Source organism: Pseudophryne corroboree, chromosome 6, assembly GCF_028390025.1.
Source record: "Pseudophryne corroboree isolate aPseCor3 chromosome 6, aPseCor3.hap2, whole genome shotgun sequence".
NCBI lineage: Eukaryota > Metazoa > Chordata > Amphibia > Anura > Myobatrachidae > Pseudophryne > Pseudophryne corroboree.
Window position 1 is genome coordinate 246,881,535 of NC_086449.1, and position 23,577 is coordinate 246,905,111.

The 23,577-nt window shown below is 47.8% G+C and overlaps 1 protein-coding gene across 4 annotated transcripts in view; it reads left to right on the top strand.

Moving 5' to 3' along the window:
- The window catches only part of TTLL13 (tubulin tyrosine ligase like 13), a 106,038-nt gene that overhangs the window by 70,118 nt on the left and 12,343 nt on the right, over window positions 1-23,577 (top strand). For all 4 annotated transcript variants that reach the window (XM_063925838.1, XM_063925835.1, XM_063925836.1 and 1 more), the window contains exon 13: window positions 5,299-5,496. In XM_063925838.1, coding sequence (XP_063781908.1) covers window positions 5,299-5,496 — 198 coding nt within the window. The remainder of the gene's footprint in view (window positions 1-5,298; window positions 5,497-23,577) is intronic.

Consider the following 23,577-nt stretch of genomic DNA (forward strand, 5'->3'; position numbering starts at 1 on the left):
CCCCCGGGCGCAACAAGGGGAAGGGTTTTATTCAAGCCTATTTGTAGTGCCGAAGCCGGATGGCTCGGTACGACCAATCCTCAACCTAAAATCTCTAAAATTTTTCCTGAAGAAATTAAAATTCAAGATGGAGTCTCTCCGAGCGGTGATCTCCAGCCTGGAGGAGGGGGAATTCATGGTGTCTTTGGACATAAAGGATGCCTACCTTCATGTTCCCATTTATCCTCCTCATCAGAGTTATCTCCGGTTTGCAATCCAGGATACTCATTACCAATTTCAGACGTTGCCGTTTGGCCTGGCCACGGCTCCGAGGATTTTCACAAAAGTCATGGTAAAAATGATGGTTCTCCTCAGAAAAAGAGGAGTTACAATTATCCTGTACTTGGACGATCTCCTGATAAAGGCGAGGTCCAAGGAAAAACTGGTACAGGACATTGCACTGTCTCTGTCGCTTCTACAACAGCGCGGCTGGCTCTTGAACCTGCCGAAATCACACTTAATTCCAACAACCCGATTGGCATTTTTGGGTATGATTCTGGACACGGTCCAGCTGAGAGTGTTCCTCCCTCCGGAGAAAGCACTGGAAATTCAGAGTTTGGTAAAACTCATTCTTAAACCACCAACTGTCTCCATTCATCAATGCATTCGATTGCTGGGGAAGATGGTGGCGGCATACGAGGCCCTCCAATTCGGGAGGTTTCATGCCAGAGTGTTTCAGTGGGACCTGTTGGACAAATGGTCTGGATCCCACCTTCATATGCACCGAAGGATAGTTCTATCCCCCAACACCAGAATCTCACTCCTGTGGTGGCTACACAGCTCTCACCTCTTAGAAGGACGCAGATTCGGGATCCAAGACTGGATCCTAGTGACCACGGATGCAAGTCTCCGGGTTGGGGAGCACAAGGGGTGACCTTCCAAGGAAGATGGTCAAGTCAGGAAACTCTTCTTCACATAAACGTGCTGGAGTTGAGGGCCATTTACAACGGCCTTCTACAAGCGGAGCATCTTCTTCGAAACCGGCCTGTCCTGATCCAATCGGACAATGTGACAGCAGTAGCGTACATAAACCGCCAAGGCGGCACAAAGAGCAGAACAGCAATGGCAGAAGCCACAAAGATTCTTCGCTGGGCAGAGACTCGGGTAAGCGCTCTGTCAGCAATTTTCCTTCCGGGAGTGGACAACTGGGAAGCAGACTTCCTCAGCAGACACGATCTACATCCAGGAGAGTGGAGCTTCTCCCTACTAACGAATCTATGGGGGGTTCCCCACATAGACATGATGGCATCCCGCCACAACAAAAAAACTACTAAAGTATTGTTCCCGGTCCAGGGACCCTCAGGCGGCGGCAGTGGATGCACTGACGTCACCTTGGGTGTATCCGTCGGTGTACGTTTTCCCTCCGCTTCCTCTCATTCCAAAGGTTCTGAGAATCCTAAGAAAATCACAGATTCCAGCGCTCCTTGTAGTTCCAGACTGGCCAAGAAGAATTTGGTACCTGGATCTTCAGGAGTTGTTAGTCGAAGATCCATGGCCTCTTCCTCTTCGCGAGGATCTGCTGCGGCAGGGGCCGTTCGTGTATCAAGACTTACAGCGGCTACGTTTGACGGCATGGCGGTTGAACGCCAGATTTTAGCCCGTAAGGGTATTCCCGATGAAGTCATCCCCACTCTTATCCTTGCTAGGAAGGGTGTGACGTTGAAACACTATCACCGTATTTGGAGGAAATATGTTTCCTGGTGCGAGTCCAAGAAAGCTCCAGTGGAGAAGTTTGACCTTGGACGTTTTCTCCATTTTCTACAAAATGGAGTGGATACGGGCCTTAAATTAGGCTCCATAAAAGTGCAGATTTCTGAAACAATTGGTCTCACTTCCTGGGGTGCAGACCTTTGTAAAAGGGGTCCTGCACATCCAACCACCTGTGGCACCTTGGGACCTTAATGTGGTTTTGACATTCCTTAAATCACATTGGTTTGAACCTTTAAGTAAAGTGGAGTTGAAATTCCTCACTTGGAAGGTTGTCATTTTGTTAGCATTGGCATCCGCAAGGCGGGTGTCTGAATTGGCGGCCTTGTCTCACAAGAGCCCTTATTTGATCTTCCATGAAGATAGGGCAGAATTGAGAACTCAGCAACAATTTCTGCCAAAGGTGGTTTCCTCTTTTCATATCAACCAACCTATTGTGGTGCCAGTGGCTACTGGCACTTTGGCTGAGGAAAAGTCTCTGGATGTCATCAGAGCTTTGAAAATTTACGTTCCCAGAACGGCTCCAGTTATAAAAACAGAGTCTCTGTTTGTGCTATATGCTCCCAATAAACTTGGGTATCCTGCTTCCAAGCAGACCATTGCCCGCTGGATATGTCACACGATTCAGCAGGCTCATTCCACGGCAAGTTTGCCGTTACCTAAATCGGTAAAAGCCCATTCCACTAGGAAGGTGGGCTCGTCCTGGGCGGCTGCCCGGGGTGTCTCGGCATTACAACTAATGCCGAGCTGCTACTTGGTCGGGGTCAAACACGTTTGCTAAGTTTTACAAGTTTGATACCTTGGCCGATGAAGACCTAAAGTTTGGTCAATCGGTGCTGCAGAGTCATCCGCACTCTCCCGCCCGTTATAGAGCTTTGGTATAATCTCATGGTTCTTTTGGTGTCCCCAACATCCTCAAGGACGTAATAGAAAACAGGATTTTAATACCTACCGGTAAATCCTTTTTTTTAAGTCCGTAGAGGATGTTGGGCACCCGTCCCAGTGCGTACTGTATCTGCAGTTTAGTTCTGGTTACACACAGGTTGTGTTTTGGTTTCTTCAACTTGTTGCTGAATTTTGTTCATGTCCGTTGGCATGTGTTCAGTTGAATGCCATGTTATTCGGCATGTTTATGGCGTGAGCTGGTATGATGCTCACCTTGTTGTTAATTCCTTCCCTCAAAATGTCCATCTCTCCGGGCACAGTTCCAAACTGAGTCTGGGGAGGGATATAGAGGGAGGAGCCAGGTCACGCCCCATTTGAAAGTCTTAAAGCGCCCATGTCTCCTGCGGATCTGTCTATATCCCATGGTGCTTTTGGTGTCCCCAACATCCTCTACGGACTTATAGAAAAGGATTTACCGGTAGGTATTAAAATCCTGTTTTCTCAGTCGTCAGGACGTACATGCCGGCGAGTGGGGCCTCCATCCAGAAGTGTTTCAACTCCTAGTGGAAAAGTGGGGCCTTCCAGACGTAGATCTGATGGCGTCTCAACACAATTACAAGGTTCCGGTCTTTGGAGCAAGGACAAGGGATCCTCAAGCAGCATTCGTGGATGCGCTGGCGGTGCCGTGGAGGTTTCGGCTGCCGTACGTGTTCCCTCCGGTGTCACTCCTGCCCAGGGTAATTCGGAAGTTCAAGCAAGAAAAATAAATTCTGCTTCTCATAGCTCCAGTGTGGCCCAGACGGCACTGGTTCTCAGACCTGCAAGGGCCATCGTCAGAGTGTTCAATTCTACTTCCACAACGCCCAGACCTCCTCATGCAGGGCCCCTGTGTCTACCAGGACCTAGCCCGGCTGTCTTTGACGGCGTGGCTCTTGAAGCTTCCGTCTTAAGGGCTAAAGGGTTTTCTGAAGCGGTCATTCAAACTATGTTGCGGGCCCGGAAACCGGCTTCGGCTCGGATTTGCTATAGGGTATGGCATTCTTACTTTGGTGCGCATCTAACGATTATGACGCTTCCAAGTTTAGTATAGCCAAGTTGTTGGCTTTTCTTCAGCAGGGCCTGGACTTAGGCCTGCGTCTGGCCTCCCTCAAGGTTCAAATATCTGCCTTGTCGGTGTGGTTTCAGAGAAAAATTGCGACCTTACCTGATGTGCATACCTTTACTCAGGGCGTGTTGCGTATCCAACCTCCCTATGTCCCGCCTGTGGCTCCTTGGGACTTGTCGGTGGTTTTGGAGGCGTTACAAGAGTCTCCGTTTGAACCTCTTGGTTCAGCTGACCTTAAGTGGCTTTCCCTTAAGGTGGTTCTGCTGGCTATTGCTTTAGCTAGAAGAGTGTCGGATTTGGGTGCCTTGTCCTGTGGTTCCCCATATCTGATATTTCACCGTGACCGGGCGGTTCTTAGGACTCGTCCCGGCTATCTACGTAAGGTGGTTTCTTCGTTCCACCTTAATCAGGAGATTGTAGTTCCAGCACTTGTTTCTTCTGATCTGTCTTCCAAAGAGCGGTCTTTGGAGGTGGTACGGGCTCTCCGTATCTATGTGACGAGAACTGCTCCTATTAGGAAATCTGATTCTCTTTTTGTTGTGTTTGGGTTTCACAAACGGGGCTGGCCTGCTCACAAGCAAACTCTGGCCAGATGGATTAGAATGGTGATTGCACATGCTTATGTGAAGGCTGGTCTCTCTGCTCCTGATCACATTAAGGCCCATTCTACTCGGTCTGTTGGACCTTCTTGGGCGGCCCAACGTGGTGCGACCCTTGAACAATTGTGCAAGGCGGATACGTGGTCCTCTGTGAACATGTTCATAAGGTTCTATGCCTTCCATACTGCCGCTTCCCAGGATGCTTCCTTTGGACGCTGGGTTCTTGTGCCCGCTACAGTGCATCCCCTCTCATAAGGAACTGCTTTAGGACATCCCCATTGTCCATTCCTTGTGGAGCCCAGTGTACCCCGCAGCAGAAAACGAGTTTCATGGTAAGAACTTACCTTTGTTAAAAACTCTTTCTGCAAGGTACACTGGGCTCCACAAGGCGCCCACCATGACACACTTAGCTTATTTGGGTTGGTATGGCATTGGCCGCTGACACTTCTCCTGTCGGGAGAGTGTGGTGTTTGTGGCAACTGGCAGTTGTCGTCTCTTTTACTTGCTACTGCATTGGGCTGGTTAACAAAACTGAGCTCCTGTGCACGGAGGCGGCGTGATATAGGAGGCGGCGATATGCATCTTGGGAAGAAGGTCAAAGCTTTTGAGCGTGTTGGTGCTTCGGATCAAGATCCTACTCTACACCCCATTGTCCATTCCTTGTGGAGCCCAGTGTACCTCGCAGAAAGAGTTTTAACAAAGGTAAATTCTTACCATAAAACTCGTTTTTAAACTGTGCAAACTGAATTAAATTCAACTCCGTATCAGTCCCAAAATGTGTAATCCCTACATTTTACACACAGCATGTATAGATGTAGTGTCCGTATTACTATGAAGCTGCTACGAGAAGGCCAGTAGCTAATAGTGAAACTTCCTACTTTACAAGCTCTTCTGTGTGGAATGTATTGTGTATCCCATGTCTAACAAGCAGGTGTTTATTCGCTGTAAAAAATTTTCATCTAGGCGGCAGAAGAAAAAATAGACTCTATGAAGCCAATAGACATTGATGAAAGAGAGGAAATGGAACGACTACAAGGCCTTCAGCAAAGAGAAAAGCTCATCCGAGGACTTGGGATAGTGGATAATATTAGCAGACTGCTCAGCACTCTGGAACCAAGAACTCCTGAATACACTCTCCTAGATGATCAAACAAGAAATCAAGTATGAAATAAATAACTACCATGTAAGAATGCTTTGGGCTCCTGCTAGAATTATTCATACATTTACAGCAGTTAACTTTGTGTGGGATCCACCTCCAGCTCACAATGTCAACTCATAGGCAGCTGCTTCTATTTTAATTTCAGCAGCAAGGACGCAAAGTAAGGCATGAGACAACAATGCAATATAGAAAAAGAATGAGATAACAATGCTTGCAGAGAACATTCCACTCCATCAAAAATTTTAAAAAATTATTATAAACAGAAAAAAATCTAATTTACAGATTTTTATTTGCTGAGATAGAAAATGAGGACAGATCGTTGATATTGTAAGAAGCACATTGAGATGGCAGATAGTCCTTTAGTTAGGGGGTAGAGGGTAATAAGGTCCCTTGGGATTGACTGTAGATATGCTCAAAGGGATAGAAGCAGCGACCACTCCTGTGACAAGCCCACAACACTCCCATACCACAACCATCAGGCGGAATGTTTATGCGTCAATTTAGCTACATCCCAGTTTCTGCCCAGGAACACAGTATTCTCAGTATGGCTCAGTTGGTCCTGGAGCCCACTATTGTTTTTGCTAGGGAGCAGCATTATCAGCTTCCAGTTATACTGTATATAATAAAGCAGACTTTTTTTACCCAAATGTAACAGCCCCCAATTAGCAGGCATTGGCATTCTGTTGAGATAGCTGCTAGATTTAAAGCAGCAATTCATGTTAAAGGGGGGTACACACGGAGCAATCTTCAGCTAATTTCTAAGCAATCTGCCTAGATTGCTTAGAAATTAGCTGAACATCGCTCCGTGTATAGGGGTGCCAGCGACAGCGATGCTCGGTCCAGCAGGTGAACTGCGCTGGGTGAAATGAGCGGCCCCCCGTGTCCGTCCATCCCCCTCGCTCAGCACATCGCGCTATGCTGAGCAGGGGGAGAGATGTGTGCTGAGCAGTTTGTGCTAGACCGCTCAGCACACATCTCTGGGGAAATCTCCCCGTCAGTACGGACCTTAAGGCAAAACTGGTTGGATTGTCTTACAATTAATTGCCACTTTAAATCCAATGGCTATCTTGCTGTAATTGCACCAATGCCTACAAATCGTTGGTTATTACATTTGGGCTACTGAGTCAAGGAGCTGGACTAAGGTGGTATTCCATCAGCTTTTCTAAACTACAGAGTGTTTCAAAAATAATACCTGGAACTTTTTTCCATCCCAACACATTGCTTGTGGTGCTGTGGGTTCTGCCGGAACATCTTTTATTGTGATTAGCCACGGTCCCTATTTTCCGGATCATTTACACCCAAGACAGGATAGTTTTGTTTGGTGGTGCAGGTCTCTGGAAATTGTACTGGAACCCAGTTGTTACGGATGCCAGGGAAGGCCCACCATTCGGTCCTGTCCTGTAACTTTGTAAATAATGTTCCACACACCATGTATGTGCCTACTGTGGCATACTGGCTGTCACTCAATTCCTACTGGCTACACATAAGATACACATACAAGTTTCAGTTACCTTTATTTTTAAAACATCCTGTACCTTGTCCTTGGTGCGAAGACCATTCTTAGCACCACAATTCCACACTGCCTTCACAAATGTTTTGATATGTTTAGGACGATGGTTAGAGTAGCGTGAAAACGTTTTTGCCCCCTTACTGATGTCTTCTAGTTTTGCATATTGGTCACACTTAATTGTTTCAGATCTTCAAAGTATATACTTTGCTTCGGGCAAATTGCCTCTCTCCGCTACCACTGCGCTTGGCACAGGTTACTATTCCCAATCATAGTCCACGTGGATCGTTAAGTATGAAAAAGTTAAAAAAAAGAAAAAAAATGTGAAAAACTCATGTCGACCTTTTGACCTGTCGACCTAGAGACCCTGTCAACCTAGTTACTGTCGACCTAGACATTGTCGACCTAAGTGTGGTCGATCTAGAGACCAGATACCAAGACAAACATATACAGTACATATAACATGGAGTATGCAAACATATCATTACATGTACAAAGAATAGGTTGGAGTGTAACTAATACAGTTATTATGAATGATTAAGCAGGTTTATGATGGCACAGTTAAGGTCATACATTCACTATCGAATGCCGTACAAGGCTAGACCTATGTAAAGTATGTCTGTCTAAGTTAATGTGAAAAATGGAAATGGCTGCTCACAGCTCCTTTGCCCAGAATGCATTGCTAGACTAGCTACAAGAAGTTAGGAGGATTAAAATGGATCAACTTTGAGCTATTTCTGTGCTGACCAAAGGGTCTGATCCTGAAAATATTTTTGAGACAGAAATGACAGGACTGCGAATAGTACTGCATGTGTGGTTTGAAAAAGAGGGAGAAGTCAAGGATAACTTCAAAACAACGTACTTGGGGGCAAGAGGAGATGGTTGTGCCTAATTAGATAATTAAATTATGGGAGGTGAGGTTATGTATGACTGAGGGTGGGAAGATGATCAGCTCAGTCTTAGACATGTTAAGTTTAAGAAAGCTCTTGGACATCCAAGAAGAGATAGCAGAGAGATAGTTGGCGATATGAGTGAGAAGAAAGGTGGAGAGATCAGGGAAGGAAAGGTTGATCTGAGTATTATCAGCATAAAGATATTAGAGGGCAAAAAAGTGAATGAGCTCACCTAAAGAGGACGTATAGAGGGCGAATAGGAGAGTTTTAAGAACAGAACCTGGGGGACACCAACTGTTAGTGGAAGTAGGGGGGGAAGTGGTGTCATGAGAGGAGTCAGAGAAGGAACAGTCAGTCAGAGAGGTAGGAGTACAGCCAGGAGAGGGCAGTATCACGCAGACCAAGGGAGTGAAGGATTTGCCGGAGGAGAGGGAGGTCCACAGTGAAAGTAGCGGCCCTTAGATTTGGCAGCAAAAAGGTTGCTTACTTTTGTTTGGGCAGTTTCAGTGGAGTTGAAAGGTCAGAAGCCAGACTGAAATAGTTCAAGCAGGGAGTGGGAAGAAAGGTGGTAAGGTGGTTGTGGATAATACGTTCAAGGAGTCTGGAGGCAAAAGAGAGGATCAAGCGTAGGTTTTTTTAAGCAAGGACATGCTTAAAGGCAGAGAGGACAGTGCCAGATGAGAGGAAGGGATTGAGGAGGTAAGCATGATGGGGAACAGTCAGAAGGAAAGAGGTAGGTGGGAGGGGATAGGGTCAAAAGGGGAATTAGAAGTGGGGGGAAGGGGGAGAACTGGATGAGGGCCATGACTTAATCTCCAGATCCAGGGGAAAAAGAAGTCCGAGTTGGTAAGATGGGTGGTGAGGGAAAGGAGGAGGCTGTTTGCTGAGGATTTGGTGGGATGTGATGTCTTGATATATGGAGTAAATTTTGGATGTGAAGTAGGTGGCAAAGTCAAGGGCAGAGAGTGAGGAGGGTAGTCGAGGCAGGGGTGGTCCGAGGAAGGAGTTAAAAGTGTCGAAGAGACGCTGGAGGTTTGAAGACTGGGGGGAGATGAGGTTCTTGAATTATGAGTGCATATATATCAAATGGAAGAAGTCTGCCTTAGAGCGTGATTTTCTACACTGTCACTCGGCAGTTCATGAACACTTTGGCAAAAGTCTTGTGAATTTGGATGGAATGCCAGGATTGAGGTGTTGATCTGTGATGGTGAATAGTGGTCGCTGAAGCCAGAGCCATAACTAGACATTTTGGTGCCTTGCGCCAGAAGGTGTAGTGGTACCCTCCCCCCCATTATTCTGAATAGGCCCAAAAAGTGGCTTGATCACACAATAGTTCCCCCAATTCAAATTGCTCGACACAGTAGTATGACCTTAAATACATTATGCCTTATACACAGTATGCCACACAGTAGTAGCACCGTTAATATACATTATATGTACAGTAAGCTGCTGCCTCACTGAAACTTGGTGTACACCAACAATATTTTTCCTCTTGGGGAGGAGACTTAAATAGACTCTTTTGTGTTTGGGTCAGGGCAGCCTGTCACGGTCTGGCGGGAGACTGTGCAGGGGAGCCGGCTCTTACCTGTCCGGTCCCTTTGGAGAGGTCCAGCTAGCGGAGGTGCGGGCTGCTGGCGCCGCGCAGAGTGCGCTGGGAGGACAGGCAGGGGCACTGGTTGGCAGGTCTGCAGACTGGCAGCATGTCCCTCCGGCAGGGGTTAGCGGTGCTGCTGTGGAGCCAGGGCTTCTGTGTACAGGCTGGGCTGTGTTCCCGGTGGCCATCTTGGATGTGGGCAAAAAGCCTGTCTTGCCCACACTTCACCAATTTATCACTTTCCTGTGGCCAATTAGCTCCGGGCAGCTGCTATAAGACAGGAAGGCCTGGAGGAAGGAATTTGCCAGTGCAACGTCTTTCACAGTATCTGTGAAGCTAGTTCTCTGTGCTCCCACAGCGCCTCCAGTGTCAGGTTCTTGTTACCGCAAAGTACCCAAGCCTCCTGATATAGCCTTACGCAGACTGCCGACTCTGTTCCCGTGTCCTACCTAGCTACCTGTTCCGGACACCGCAGTAACCAACCTTCGGAATTCCTCCTTTAAAGTACTGGGTCACGGTTCCGGTATCCTCAGCCACCCGCTAACCTACAGTCGTATCTCTATTCAACTGTCTTTGGTGAACAGAGGCGTAGCTAGGGTTTTCGGAGCCTAGGGCAAGATGAAAAATGGCGCCCCCCCAAAAAAACAAACAAACACACACACCAAAAGAAGCATGCGCACGCGTCTGAAATGGGCGCGGCCACACACCAGAAGGGGTGTGGCCACGCACCAGAAGGGGTGTGGCCACTGAAAATGGCCGACAGTGCCAGTAACATTGCCCCACAGTGCCGGATACATTGCCCCACAGTGCCAGATACATTGCCCCACAGTGCCAGTTACATTGCCCCACAGTGCCAGTTACATTGCCCCACAGTGCCAGATACATTGCCCCACAGTGCCAGATACATGCCCCACAGTGTCAGATACATTGCCCCACTGTGCCAGTTACATTGCCCCACAGTGCCAGATACTTTGCCCCACAGTGCCAGATACATGCCCCACAGTGCCAGATACATTGCCCCACTGTGCCAGTTACATTGCCCCACTGTGCCAGTTACATGCCCCACTGTGCCAGTTACATGCCCCATTCAGTGCCAGATACATGCCCCACTCAGTTCCAGTTACATGCCCCACTCAGTTCCAGTTACATGCCCCACTCAGTGCCAGTTACATGCCCCACTCAGTGCCAGATACATGCCCCACTGTGTACCCCGGGTCACCCCCCCCGGTCACTCACCGTTTGTTGATATGTGAGGGGAGGAAAGCGCAGCGCAGCTCCTCTCCTGCCCCTCACCGCTCCAGGTCTCCGGCGGCTGTGTGGCGCCGGTTCGCTAGCCAATCAGAGCTCGCGGACCGGCAGCCAATCAGGAGCCGGTCCGCAAGCTCTGATTGGCTAACGCCGCCGGAGACCGGACACACGCAGCGCTGCTGGCAGCGCTGCTAGTGCTGGCAGCGGCGGTGAGGGAAGGGAGAGATGCTGCGCTCTCCTCCCCTCACATTTCGGCGTGACGGGGGCGAGTGGGGCATGATGCCCTGGCCGCTGGTGGCGCCCCCCTCTCCTGGGACTGCCAAGGCGCCCAGGGCACGTGTCCCACTCGCCCTACCCTAGTTACGCCTCTGTTGGTGAACCCTGTTAAACTGCTCCAAGTAATAAATGCGCAAGACCTTCATCCGCCCCGCTCGTTTGTTATTCAGAGATCCAAGTGCACCAGACTCATCTTCCCCAAATCTGGATCCACAAGAATCCTCAGACGTGACATGACCGGTGATAAGCTAGCTGATCAGTGTATAGAGATTGACAGGGTTGCAGGAACACTTTGCTGTTGTGATTGCTGGAGCCACAATTGATGCTATTTGTACCATCCTTTCAAATTGGTGAATAAACCACGGCCCAGTACTTCAGCAAAACCTGTGTGGACATTCGCTTATTGCTGTGTGTGGCACAAGTGGAGTCAGAAGTGGATTATTAAAGGGCTGTGTCCACCCAACCAGCAGATCCAGGATGGGGAGTCTTACAAACCTTTATCACAAAACATGTAATGTAAATTGGTGTAAACAGAAAATTTGCCTGCATACTGTATGAGGCAGGGTTTGCTAAAACCCAAATCTTGTATGTATACTGTCCTTGGAGAGAATTAAGGGGGTCATTCCGAGTTGTTCGCTCGGTAAATTTCTTCGCATCGCAGCGATTTTCCGCTTAGTGCGCATGCGCAATGTTTGCACTGCGACTGCGCCAAGTAAATTTGCTATGCAGTTAGGAATTTTACTCACGACTTTTTCTTCGTTCTGGTGATCGTAATGTGATTGACAGGAAGTGGGTGTTTCTGGGCGGAAACAGGCCGTTTTATGGGCGTGTGGGAAAAAACGCTACCGTTTCTGGGAAAAACGCGGGAGTGGCTGGAGAAACGGAGGAGTGTCTGGACGAACGCTGGGTGTGTTTGTGACGTCAAACCAGGAACGACAAGCACTCCTCCGATCGCACTGGCAGAGTAAGTCTCGAGCTACTCAGAAACTGCACAGAGATGTCTTTTCGCAATATTGCGAATCTTTCGTTCGCAATTTTAAGAAGCTAAGATTCACTCCCAGTAGGCAGCGGCTTAGCGTGTGCAAAGCTGCTAAAAGCAGCTTGCGAGCGAACAACTCGGAATGACCACCTAAGTTGTAAAATTGGTGCAGCAGAGAAAGGGTTACAGGAAAAAATGTGTTATCATTTAAGCAAGCTATGGTTCAGAGAGAAACCTTTTGCAATATAATTAAAAGGACAGCCGGTAATTGTAGTGCCACTTGGAAAATGTGTTGTCTCTGTTGAAAGAAAATCAATATTTAATTAATTTTGGATGTTGAAAACTGTCAATTTATGCTGAGGGAAACCAAGTTGCGCTTTCCTAAATATCCAGACACAAGTATGGAAGAAATTGTAAGGGCTTTGCTTAATGTGGCCACTATGCAGCAGACCCAAAATGCACAGATGCTGCAAGTCTCAGAGGCCCAAGTAGAAAATACAATTGTATGAGGCTCCTGAGGAGAATCCTAAGCTGGAACCTGGAAAAAGAATGACCCTGCCAACCAGTGACGTGCAGTGAGGTCAGTGGCTGGGTAGGCACTGGCTGCTAACACCTCCCCCCTAACACACACACACACACACACACACACACACACACACACACACCATAGAGTCCCCCTTACTTAGCTAAAACCAGCACCAGGCTGAGCCAGCCAGGGGTATAATGCCATAGAAGGCGAGACACTCATAGTGTGGTCCCCCTGCCATCACATTAAACACCCCCCAAACCAGTCAGCCCAAGGCTGGAATTCCTCGGAAAGTGGGGACCCCAACAAATAAAAATGGGGTACCCCCTCCTGAGCAACAATCAGCACTGGGCTGTGCCCTGCACCCCTGGTGGGGGTGGGTGCGGGGTTCATGGTATGACATTATTGTTCTTTATAGGCAGCCTACAGATCCCAGCAAGCCTTCCTCAGCATGCCAGCACTTGGAGAACCACAAGTGATATTAAGGCAAAATATTAAAATAAATACAAAACACGTTAAAAAAAAAAAGTTTTATTATACAGGGTCTTCACCTGGGGGGTGGTGGCCTTTCAGATTTTTTTCATGGCCGCCACCTTTCCAGGGCTTCCGGCATCTTCACTTGGGGGGTGGCGGCCTTTGAGCTCTTTTGCATGCCCGCCACCTTTCCAGGGCTTCCGGCGTCTTCCACCGGCATCTCCACCTGGCTGCCGCTCATCCAGGACCTCCACGGTGTCTTTTCTCTTCCGGAGCTCTTCATTGCTCCTCCTCCGCCGAACGGACAATCGCTCACTCGTGCTGACTCATAAATGTCAGCCAGAGGGGGCGGGGCCATGAAGCGGTGAGCCGTGATTGGTTCGCTGTGGCCATCTTGAATTTCAAAAAGGACGTTGAGGTGCCATTTTTAAAATTGGTACCGCTACCAAACTCTGCAGAATGGCAGGCAGGGATCTCGGATCCATGCCTGCCGCTAACGCCAGCACTTCCACCGCCTCTGACACCTGCACCTTCGCCGTGTCCCACCGCCGTTGACACACGCACCTCCGCCGTGTCCCAGCTGCTGACACCCGCTACCCACCCAGTGATGACAGCGGATCCAGGGCTGGTTCTGCTGGCCAATCACATCTTCCTCACTGACAGGGGTGTTCTTTTATGGGTTGAAATCACGTACCTATGTCAGCGAGGCACTTCTAGAAGTGCCGCTTGCCTATATATTTTCAGCCCGCAGCATGCCCCCCCCTTGTATTATTTTATTCAATAATGACAGGGGAGGCACTGCCTCCCCCGACTGCACGTCCCTGCTGCCAACAGTGGAGCTGATGTGCTAAATTTAGCACATCTACGATCATTTACTCTGACATGTGGGGGGACGCCCAGCACGGGGCTAGTCCGCCCCGCATGGCAGGCCCTACCCCCCAGCACAAGTACAAAAGCATTGCACAGCGGCGCTGGCAGGGAGCTACTTGTCATGCAGCCGACGTGGCCCGCCCCCCCCTCCTCCCTCCCCAACGGTCCAGACATGCCTCCGTTGTCCGGACTGGGCCCCGCTATCAGCGTTCTAACACCGTTGGCATGCCCCCTCCCGCCCCGTGACCGTCTCTGCCTGTCAATCAGGCAGAGGCGATCGCACCAGTGAGATGCTGATAGCATCTCACTGGCTGCACATGCGCACTGCACAGTAATATCCAGTCTGAATTACCCCCCATGTTGCCTTCTACAGGGAGACTTTTGCAGTTTCGGGTTACTATTCAAATAAACCCACAGGCTGTGTTAGCCTTGGTGGACTCTGGGAGTGAGCTGAAATTAGTCTCTAGTTCTGTCGTCCAAAAATAATTTTTTTTGCAAGGTTGCCTAAGCTGAGAGAGTGTTATGCATTCATAAAATTACAGAGGAATATGAGCAAAGGGCAAACATGTACGGTAGTGGATGTTGTAGGTCCACAACCGCTTAGGCCGGGGACACAGTTGTGGAAACTTTGGTGCCACCAGATAGTACGGAGGACTGGTCCCCAATTCCAAGCCTTGTTTCATGAGAAGAATGTGTTAGGGATCAACTTAGTTGGACCCTAGAAAGGCTGTTACTAAAGTTTTACTGGCCAGGAATACGTATGGCAGTTAAAAAGGGTACTGATTATCCTGCCAAGTATGTCAGAAAACACCTCAAAACCTGCTTATAGGGCCTTCCGTGGAGTTCATAAGCGAGATGGAAAGCAGGAAGAACAAGTTTGTCGTGCTAATGTACTAAGGGGATTATTCAGAGACGTGCGCAGATTTTGCTATCGCAGCAAAATCTGCCACCATACTACTCACATGCTAGGGGGCCACCCAGAACAGGGCAAGGCCGCCCAGCATGTGTGGTGCAACCCGCAATGCGATCGCAATTCATCGAATAGAGATTGACCCCTGCCTACACAGCGTGGCTGTGTAGGCAGGGGCACCGTCGCCATGTTTCCTATCGCATGCGTTTCCAGCCCCCTTCTATCTCACTGCTGCGTTGCTGCCCACAGACGCCTGTCACCTGTTAATCCCTATGCGATCACATCCTTCCAGGATGCGACTGCATAGTAAAGGGTCGCGCACTACAGCTGCTGTGCATGCGCAAACCCTTTGGATATGGCCCTGTGTACAAACACAGTGGCTGCATCCATCACTGAATAAGGCCCTGTACCCTTGACACAAGGGAAACCCTGTGTCTTCAATGATAGCCATTAAAATGTAAGACTGGGAGATGCCCATTAAGTCCTCTTGGACATCGCCTCTGAAATAAGAGATGGTAAAAATAGTGACTCAGAACAGGGTCAGGTTTTTCCCTGCTCATGAGTGTACTCAGAGTTCAAGTATTTGTTAGCAAGTATAGGAGCACAGCAGGGCAGAGGACATGTACTTAGCTAGTGTGCAGTAAGGATCGATGGAAGCAGGCTCCTGCACCAAGTGATGGGGGGCTGTGGCATTCCAGGCAATTAGATTATCAGGGCAGGAGAGACAGCACCCAGCACAGCCGTCATACTCACTGTTCCTAGCCCCCAGTGGGAACCTTCCTCTGTCCCAACCCCTCCAAGTTCGGCGCGTGGCTGACAGCATGGAGCATGTGTTTCTAGCTGGTCAGCACCCTCTGCTGGCTGGAGCTACATACTTCAGCGTAGTAAGATTAATGGTCAGGCTGGCCTGCTGCCACTGCTACTTAGCACTAGCTGGGTGCATCACTAATAAGAGCTTTACAGTGGGCGCCCCAACAGATGAAAATTTTGGCAGTGGCCAGTTCGCCCCCAGGGCGACCTGCAGTCTGGGGGGGGAGGGGGGTTTTGCACACCTCCCTAGTAATAAGCCTGGCCAGAGCAACAAAGTCAAGAGCAGAAGTAAGGAAGGCATTGTATAGGGAAGTGTTTTGTTCGGCACAGGAGAGAGAGCGAATAGGAGAGAGAAGTGAGTTAATTAGGGAGGATAAGGAAACAGTGTCAATAGCCTCAATGTTATTCATAGTGATGGGAGCCATCGAAGGTAGAGCTAGAGAAGTAGAGAGGGATAAGTTAAAAGAGAGCAGGTGCTCTTGACAATGCTAGGGCTGGTTTGAATAAATTGCTTTCTGATAGAGTTACATTTTCATATCTGAAGTGCCGCAGCAGATACTACCAATGGGGCAACAAACCTGGGAAACTATTAGCCAAAGCTCTCAGAGAACAACGTGCACTCACTTTTATTCATTCTATTAAAGATAGTCGCGGACAGCCCCAACACGAGACACTCCAAATTGCTAAGGCCTTTCAGACCTTCTACTCCACTTTATGCAATCTTTCTGGGCTTTCTGGACGGGCAGATAGGCTCTCTCACCGAGCAGCTATATCTGTCTACTTAAGGACTTTAGACTTCCCAACACTGTCCAAGGAAGAGGTAGACAGTTTGGAAGACCCCTTTTCTTCTGAGGAGGTTGCTAAAGTTATTGATTCCTCTTCCAACGGCAAAAGTCCTGGCTCTGACGGGTATACTATTGCCTATTATAAAGCTTTCAAGGAGAAATTAACCCCTCTTCTCACGAGAGCCTTTAATACTATATCAGAACACTCACATTTTTCCCCACAATCCCTTGAAGCCCATATTACAGTTTTACCCAAAGAGGGCAAAGATCCCAGTCTCTGCTCTAGCTATTGGCCGATCTCGCTACTGAACATAGACATAAAACTCTTTGCCAAACTAATTGCAAATCGCCTCAAAACATTATTGCCCGGTTTGATTCATGGAGACCAGGCCGGATTTGTCTTAGGCCGAGAGGCCAGGGACAACACCTCTAAAGTGCTTAATATGATTCACTACGCTGGCCGGGCTTCGTCCCCCTCGATCCTGCTGTCGACCGATGCTGAAAAAGCATTTGACAGGGTGGACTGGGACTTCCTGTCTGGCGTCTTGAGGCATCTAGGGCTTGGCAACGCCTCTCCATAGAATCTTATCTCTTTATACTTCCCCATCTGCTAAAATTAGGGTTAATGGCTACCTATCCGATTCTTTTCAATTTCCAATGGCACACGACAGGGCTGCCCACTATCCCTGCTACTTTTTGTTTTATGCATGGAAGCTTTGGCCAGAAGCATTAGGACTAACCCCAACGTCTCCGGTTTGGTGGTGAGGGGGACCGAATACAAATTGGCTCTATATGCCGACGACTTACTCGCTTTAATCTCGAACCCGGTCACCTCGCTACCGAATCTGATGATTGAATTTGATAAGTTCGGAGTCCTTTCTAATTTGAAGATAAATTATTCCAAATCTATTGCCATGAACCTGACTACCTCCCCTGGTGTGATTGTGGGTTTGAAGTGCTCCTTCCCTTTTGCCTAGCATGACCACAAATTAAAGTATTTGGGGATATTACTCTCCAACGACTCATCTAAACTATTCTCCTTGAATTTTAGCCCCTTATTGGCAAAGCTCCGTATGGACTTCCAGAGGTGGAAGAAATTACGACTATCGTGGTTTGGTAGAATTAACGTAGTCAAAATGAATGCCCTCCCTAGGATATTATTCTTTCTTCAAACCCTCCCTATACACATCCCTCTCCTGTGGTTTCGGGACGTCCAGAATCTCGTTCGCGCGTTTGTTTGGGGATGTAACGCACCTAGATTTAAACACGATATCCTATTTAGAAGAAAACACCAGGGTGGACAACAGCTCCCACATATTCCCAGCTATTACCATGCAGTACAATTGACTAGGATTTTAGAATGGACGCGGGCCAAAGACTGTAAACAATGGGTACTTCTAGAGGAGGGATGTCTCCCACATCATATTGAAATTGTACCATGGTTGCCTATCCTTCCGAGGGTTACTCACCCCACGGTTTCCCCCACGCTCAAGCTGTGGAACAAACTGAGGTCTGGGAGCCATATAGCCTCCAAATGGTCCCCCTTAACTTCCTTTCTATATAATCCCGAATTTATTCCAGGTCTCCATGGGACGGCCTTTGCTCCATGGGCGGAGGCTGGGATTTTTAGGGTCGGTCAGCTGGTGAGTTCGGGCAGGGCAATCTCTTTGGAATATAACCAGCTCTGATTTTTGGAAGTTCCTTCAGGTTCATCATTTCATAACATCCTCCAGGAACCTCTCTGATATAACTAGGGATCTTACCACTTTTGAAAAAATGTCTGTTTCTCCTAGATCTCAAATCTATGTGCTTATTATTGAGAACCTATTTCCGCAGCCCCCTGCCTTCATGACTTCCTGGGAGAGGGAAATGTCGAGATTAGCTACACGGGCCAATTGGGACTCCATATTTCGTAATACCCAGGCGAGCTCTTTATGTATATCAACAATGGAGACTCTTTACAAGCTCATATATAGGTGGTATAGGACTCCCCTTGTCCTCAATAAAATGTTTCCTCTAATCTTTTCTGGAGATGTAAAGGTGCCCCAGGGAGCTTTTTACACATTTGGTGGGACTGCCCTCTTATGACCCCATTTTGGATGGAAGTATTTAAATGCTCTGAACTGATAGTAGGGGATGTGGTTCCTAGGGACCCAGAGTTTTGGCTTCTCAATCTCACCTCAGTGGGTGTACATTCCTACAATACTCCCTATTGAGACATCTTAGCAATTCTGCTAAGGCGGTTATTCCGACTCTTTGGAGATCCGCCTTAGATTAAACTATGGTTTAAAAAGATTGACTACTTTTTAGATATGGAAGACCTTGTCTCCTTTTCCATAGGAAAAACCACCAACTTTACAGCCATTTGGGCTCCCTGGTATGTTTCAGGGAGTCGCCTATATATCGGTCTTTCGTGTCTAACTAGACTGTCTACCATTATTCATCCAGGCATATACTTAACATGTTTTGGAATTTTAACTAGAATAGTCCTCCCTCTGTTCACTCATAGGATTCATCCCTTCTCTGCAAATATCCTCATCTAACACTACCTTCCACAGCTTCTCCTTTTCTTTCCCTTCATTTCTTTTCTATCTTTCTCTTCCTTTCTATATTAACTTCAGCTGTTTTGTTATGACGTTTGTTTTTGCATGTTTATTATGCTATTAAAAAGCAGACAATTTTCTTTCCTTTTTTTCCATGCCTTAGGAGCTTTACATGTATCTCATTGATATACATACTATGTGATGATTTTGTCTCCTATTTTTGGAAATGTTTTGTACTATTGTTTTTGTCTGCTGCCTTAAACAAAACAGTTTACATAAAAAAAAAAGAGAGCAGGTGCTGGTCGGGGGGGGGGGGGGGGGGAATGGGGAGATGGGGTAATCATAAATATTACTATGGTAAGTGAAGAACAGATCGAGTGAATGTCCACTCACATGGCAGGGTGAGGAGGTCTACTTGGAGAGACCAAGCGATGGTGTGAGGTTAAGGAGATAATGGAGGGAAGATCTGAAGAAAGGAAGTGAGGGAGCCAGGAAGCAAAGTTGTCAAGGAATTTGGATGGAGAGCCAGGGCGATGGTAAATGACAGCTACACCAAGGTGAACAGGTTAGAAGAGGCGTATAGCATGGACCTCAAATGAAGAGAATGTAAGGGACAGTTCTGAGAGTATGAGATGGTAGGAGTAACCAGAGGATAGAAGGACCAAAATCACCACCATGGTGACCCTTGGGCCTGAGGGTATGTGAGAATGTGAGTCCCCCAAAGGACAGATCAGTGGGAGAAGTGGTGAAAGGGGGGAAACCCAGATAATGGCTAGGAGATTTAGGGAAATGGAGATGAAAAGGTCATGGATGGGGACCAGTTTATTACAGATAGACCTGGCATTCGAGAGGGCACAGTAGAGAGGGAGAGAGTTTGTGGGAGAGATGTGAATGAGATAATCAGGGTGGCTGTAGCATCGAAATGAGATTAATTTGGAAGGCCAGGATAGAGAGTGTAGTGATGTTGTGGGGTCCTGAGTTCAGTGTGATGTGGGTGGAGGTGATGTGACAGGGAGAGGAGGGAGGGAACAGGGCTTAGTGGAGGGGTAGTCGGCCCATGGTGGGGGAGAGGTGATGAATGTGGGGTAACATCAGAGGTGGAGAAAGGAAGCAGAGTGGTGGATAGGAGACACAGCAGGGGAGAGGGCAGGAGGTGTAGGAGACTAGGGGGTAAGGATACAGATGGGAATGGGGCAAAATAAAGGATTAGGTAGACACCGAGTGATGTGGGAGTTAAAGGAAATCTGATTATAGTTTGGATGAGGTAAACAGGTATGTGAAAACTGGAAGTAGGAATGGAGGCTTTATGAGAGAGACAGAGCCAGGTGAAAGTACAGTGTTGGTGAATGTGTATACTCAATGGCAATAGTTTAGTTTCAAGATAAATAAAAGTGTAGATTATATGTGTACAGAAATTGAATTTTTAGGTAGACGCTTATACAAGTTACACCACAGTAGAGACGCTTATACACATTACACCACAGAAGAGCCGTTTGTACACGTTACACCACAGAGGAGCCGCTTGTACACGTTACACCACAGAGGGGACTGCTTGTACACGTTATACCACAGAGGAGCCGCTTGTACACGTTACACCACAGAGGAGCCGCTTATACACATTACACCACAGAGAAGACGCTTATACACATTATACCACAGAGGGGCCGCTGATACACGTTACACCACAGAGGAGCCGCTTATACACATTACACCAGAGAGGAGACACTTCTACACATTACATAGATTGTATATGGGGCACATTGACACGCACATATGGTGCAGGTCGCAGGGTAACACTGACACCCACACACAGACCAGGGGCACACTGACACAAAAACAGATTGTATATGAGCACATTGACACACACACACTGTATAGGGACCAGATGCACACACACACTGTATAGGGACCAGATGCACAGACACACATACAGATTGTATAGGGACCAGATGCACACTGACACACACACTGTATAGGGACCAGATGTACACTGACACACACACACACACACACACACACACACACACACACACACACACACACACACACACACACTCTGTATAGGGACCAGATGCACACTGACAAACACACGTTGTACAGGGGGGAGCTGTCTGCCAGGCAGAGAAACATACCTTCTAAATTTTTACTGTCTGTCACAGGGCAGCTCCAGCTCCCCCTCGTTCAGAGTCGACGCTGCACTGTGTCCCTCCCCGTGTTCCCAGGCATGCTGGAGGGCTGTGTGATCAGGGCTGCCGAAGACAGGCAGTCTCCGTGAAGGCTCCCCTGTCAGAGGAGCTTGTAGTACCAAGGGCGGCATGCTGCAGCGGCAGTGACACTGACTTGCAGCGCGCCCTTATCAGTCCCGCGCTTTGCACATCCGCGTAGTCGGCGTATGCGTAGGGCCGGGCCTGGTAGTAGGTGAAGTGGAAAGATATTGCAGTGTCTAAAACAGGGAGTTCAGTGCTGAGTGTCCAGGTTATACAGACAGGGGATGTTTCTTGTGAAGAGTAATAGGCCCTACACACTTGGCGATATTCTGAAAGATATGAACGATCTCGTTCATAAATGAACGAGAACTTGTTCATATCTTTCAGTGTGGAGACATAAGCGATGAACGATGCGCGTCCCCGCGCTCGTTCATCGCTGGTCTCCCGTCGGCTGTGCATGCAGGCCAATATGGGCGATCTCGTCCATATTTGCCTGCACTTCAATGCAGCCGCGTGACGGGGGGAGTGAAGAAACTTCACTCCCCCCGTCACTGCCCCCCCGCCGCCGGGTTGCTCGTCGGCCGTATCGGCCGTCGGGCACCTCGGCGGCACATCGCCAAGTGAGTAGGGCCTCTAAGTGAAGTGAACTCACATTTGTTGTTGTAAAGCAGTCCTTCTGTATTACTGATTATTGATAGAATGTTCTCCTTTTGTTTTTGTTCGGTTTAACGTTGGTGTAACGTTGAAATTATGTTTACATTCTAACTACACTTTGGAAGATGTGCACTTAGGATAGGTGTGCCCAGACACATTTTTACATTTTTTAACTATAATTAGGTTTACATTCAACAGGGCTGGCAGCAATCAAGCCTGGCTGTGTCTAGTCTATAGTTGAACCCAATTATCAATTCAATTTGGTTAATTGTTTGAAAGAGTAATTAAGGGGTCAACTACTATTTCATACAGGCTAGTTCGTGATGGATAATTTTGCTCCATCAGTAAATAAAATTATAATTTAAAAACTATGGGGGCTATTTAGAGATGGACACAGATCTTGCTTCCCGCAGCAGGAGCTGCTTCCATCTACTCACATGGTGGGGGCCGCCCGGCACAGGGCAAGGCCAACCAGCATGTGTGTGGCAACACCCCGAGATGCATTTTCAAAATGGTCTGGACACGCCTGCGTTGTCCAGACCGCGCCTACAAAACGCTGCAACGACGTCCTGCTGACGACTATGGCCAGTGCAGACCACCTGGATGCGAACGCGTGTCTGTGTCCAGGGCTGAATAGACCCCCATATTTTGGGTTTACTCAGGCTGTCTTTGTCTTATATTCAGTTTTGTTTTGAAGATCTGAAACAAAGAAGTGTGACAGATATGAAAAAATAGAACAAATCAGCAAGGTGTCAAACACTTATTAACGCCAATGTATATGGTACATAGGAGATAGAGCTGATCTAAAGTTAGATACATCTGTTGCTCACGTGGAACAAGGGCTGGACAGATGGCCAACTAGTATTGCTGAGCTGTTACATCGAAGATTCTCTTTCCTGATTAGTATATTACTTGCCTAGTGTTTTTCCACACCAGTCCAAGACCATTTTTTTGTCAACATGGGAACGCCAGCTCTGGAGCTGCTTGTAGCTCTCCAACTCTCACTTTTCACCTCAGGAGCTTTTCCCAGGATGATGTTGAGGCTGTCTTTTTAAGCCTGCGATATGAGACTGTTATGCGCCCTCTCGCGCTATCCCCCTGCATTTCACCAATCCACTTTTATTATCTGGAACCGTTGCATCAGGACCTCATTTCTTTTCCTTAAAACTTTAATTTTTCTTCCCGATTTCTCAACCAGGTTGTAAAAAAATTCTCATTCCATTCTCTTATGTAGACTTGCTCTATTTCTGCTTTCCTCGTAGCAGCTTTTCAATCATTTTTATAGACAAATGAGAGCTTAGGGCCTAATTCAGACCTGATTGCAGCAGCAAATTTGTTCTCTAACGGCCAAAACCATGTGCACTGCAGGGGGGAGGCAGATATAACATGTGCAGAGAGAGTTAGATTTGGGTGGGTTATTTATTTGTTTCTGTGCAGGGTAAATACTGGCTGCATTATTTTTACACTGCAATTTAGATTTCCGTTTGAACACACCCCACCCAAATCTAACTCTCTCTGCACATGTTATATCTGCCCCCTCCCCACCCCCACCCCTGCAGTGCACATGGTTTTACCCACTAAGGAACAAATTTGCTGCTGCGATCAGGTCTGAATTAGGCCCTAACTTCAGTAAATCACAATCTCAAACAGCCTTTTTACTATACATTTCTTGTGCATGTCCACACACACTGTTGTACCCAGAAGTATTCTTCTCCAGGGGGTTTATTTATTAAGCGTCGGGTTCTAAAACCCGGCGCTTCTTATCGTGTTTATGCCAAAACTGTAAAAGGGCAATGCTTTCACTAGT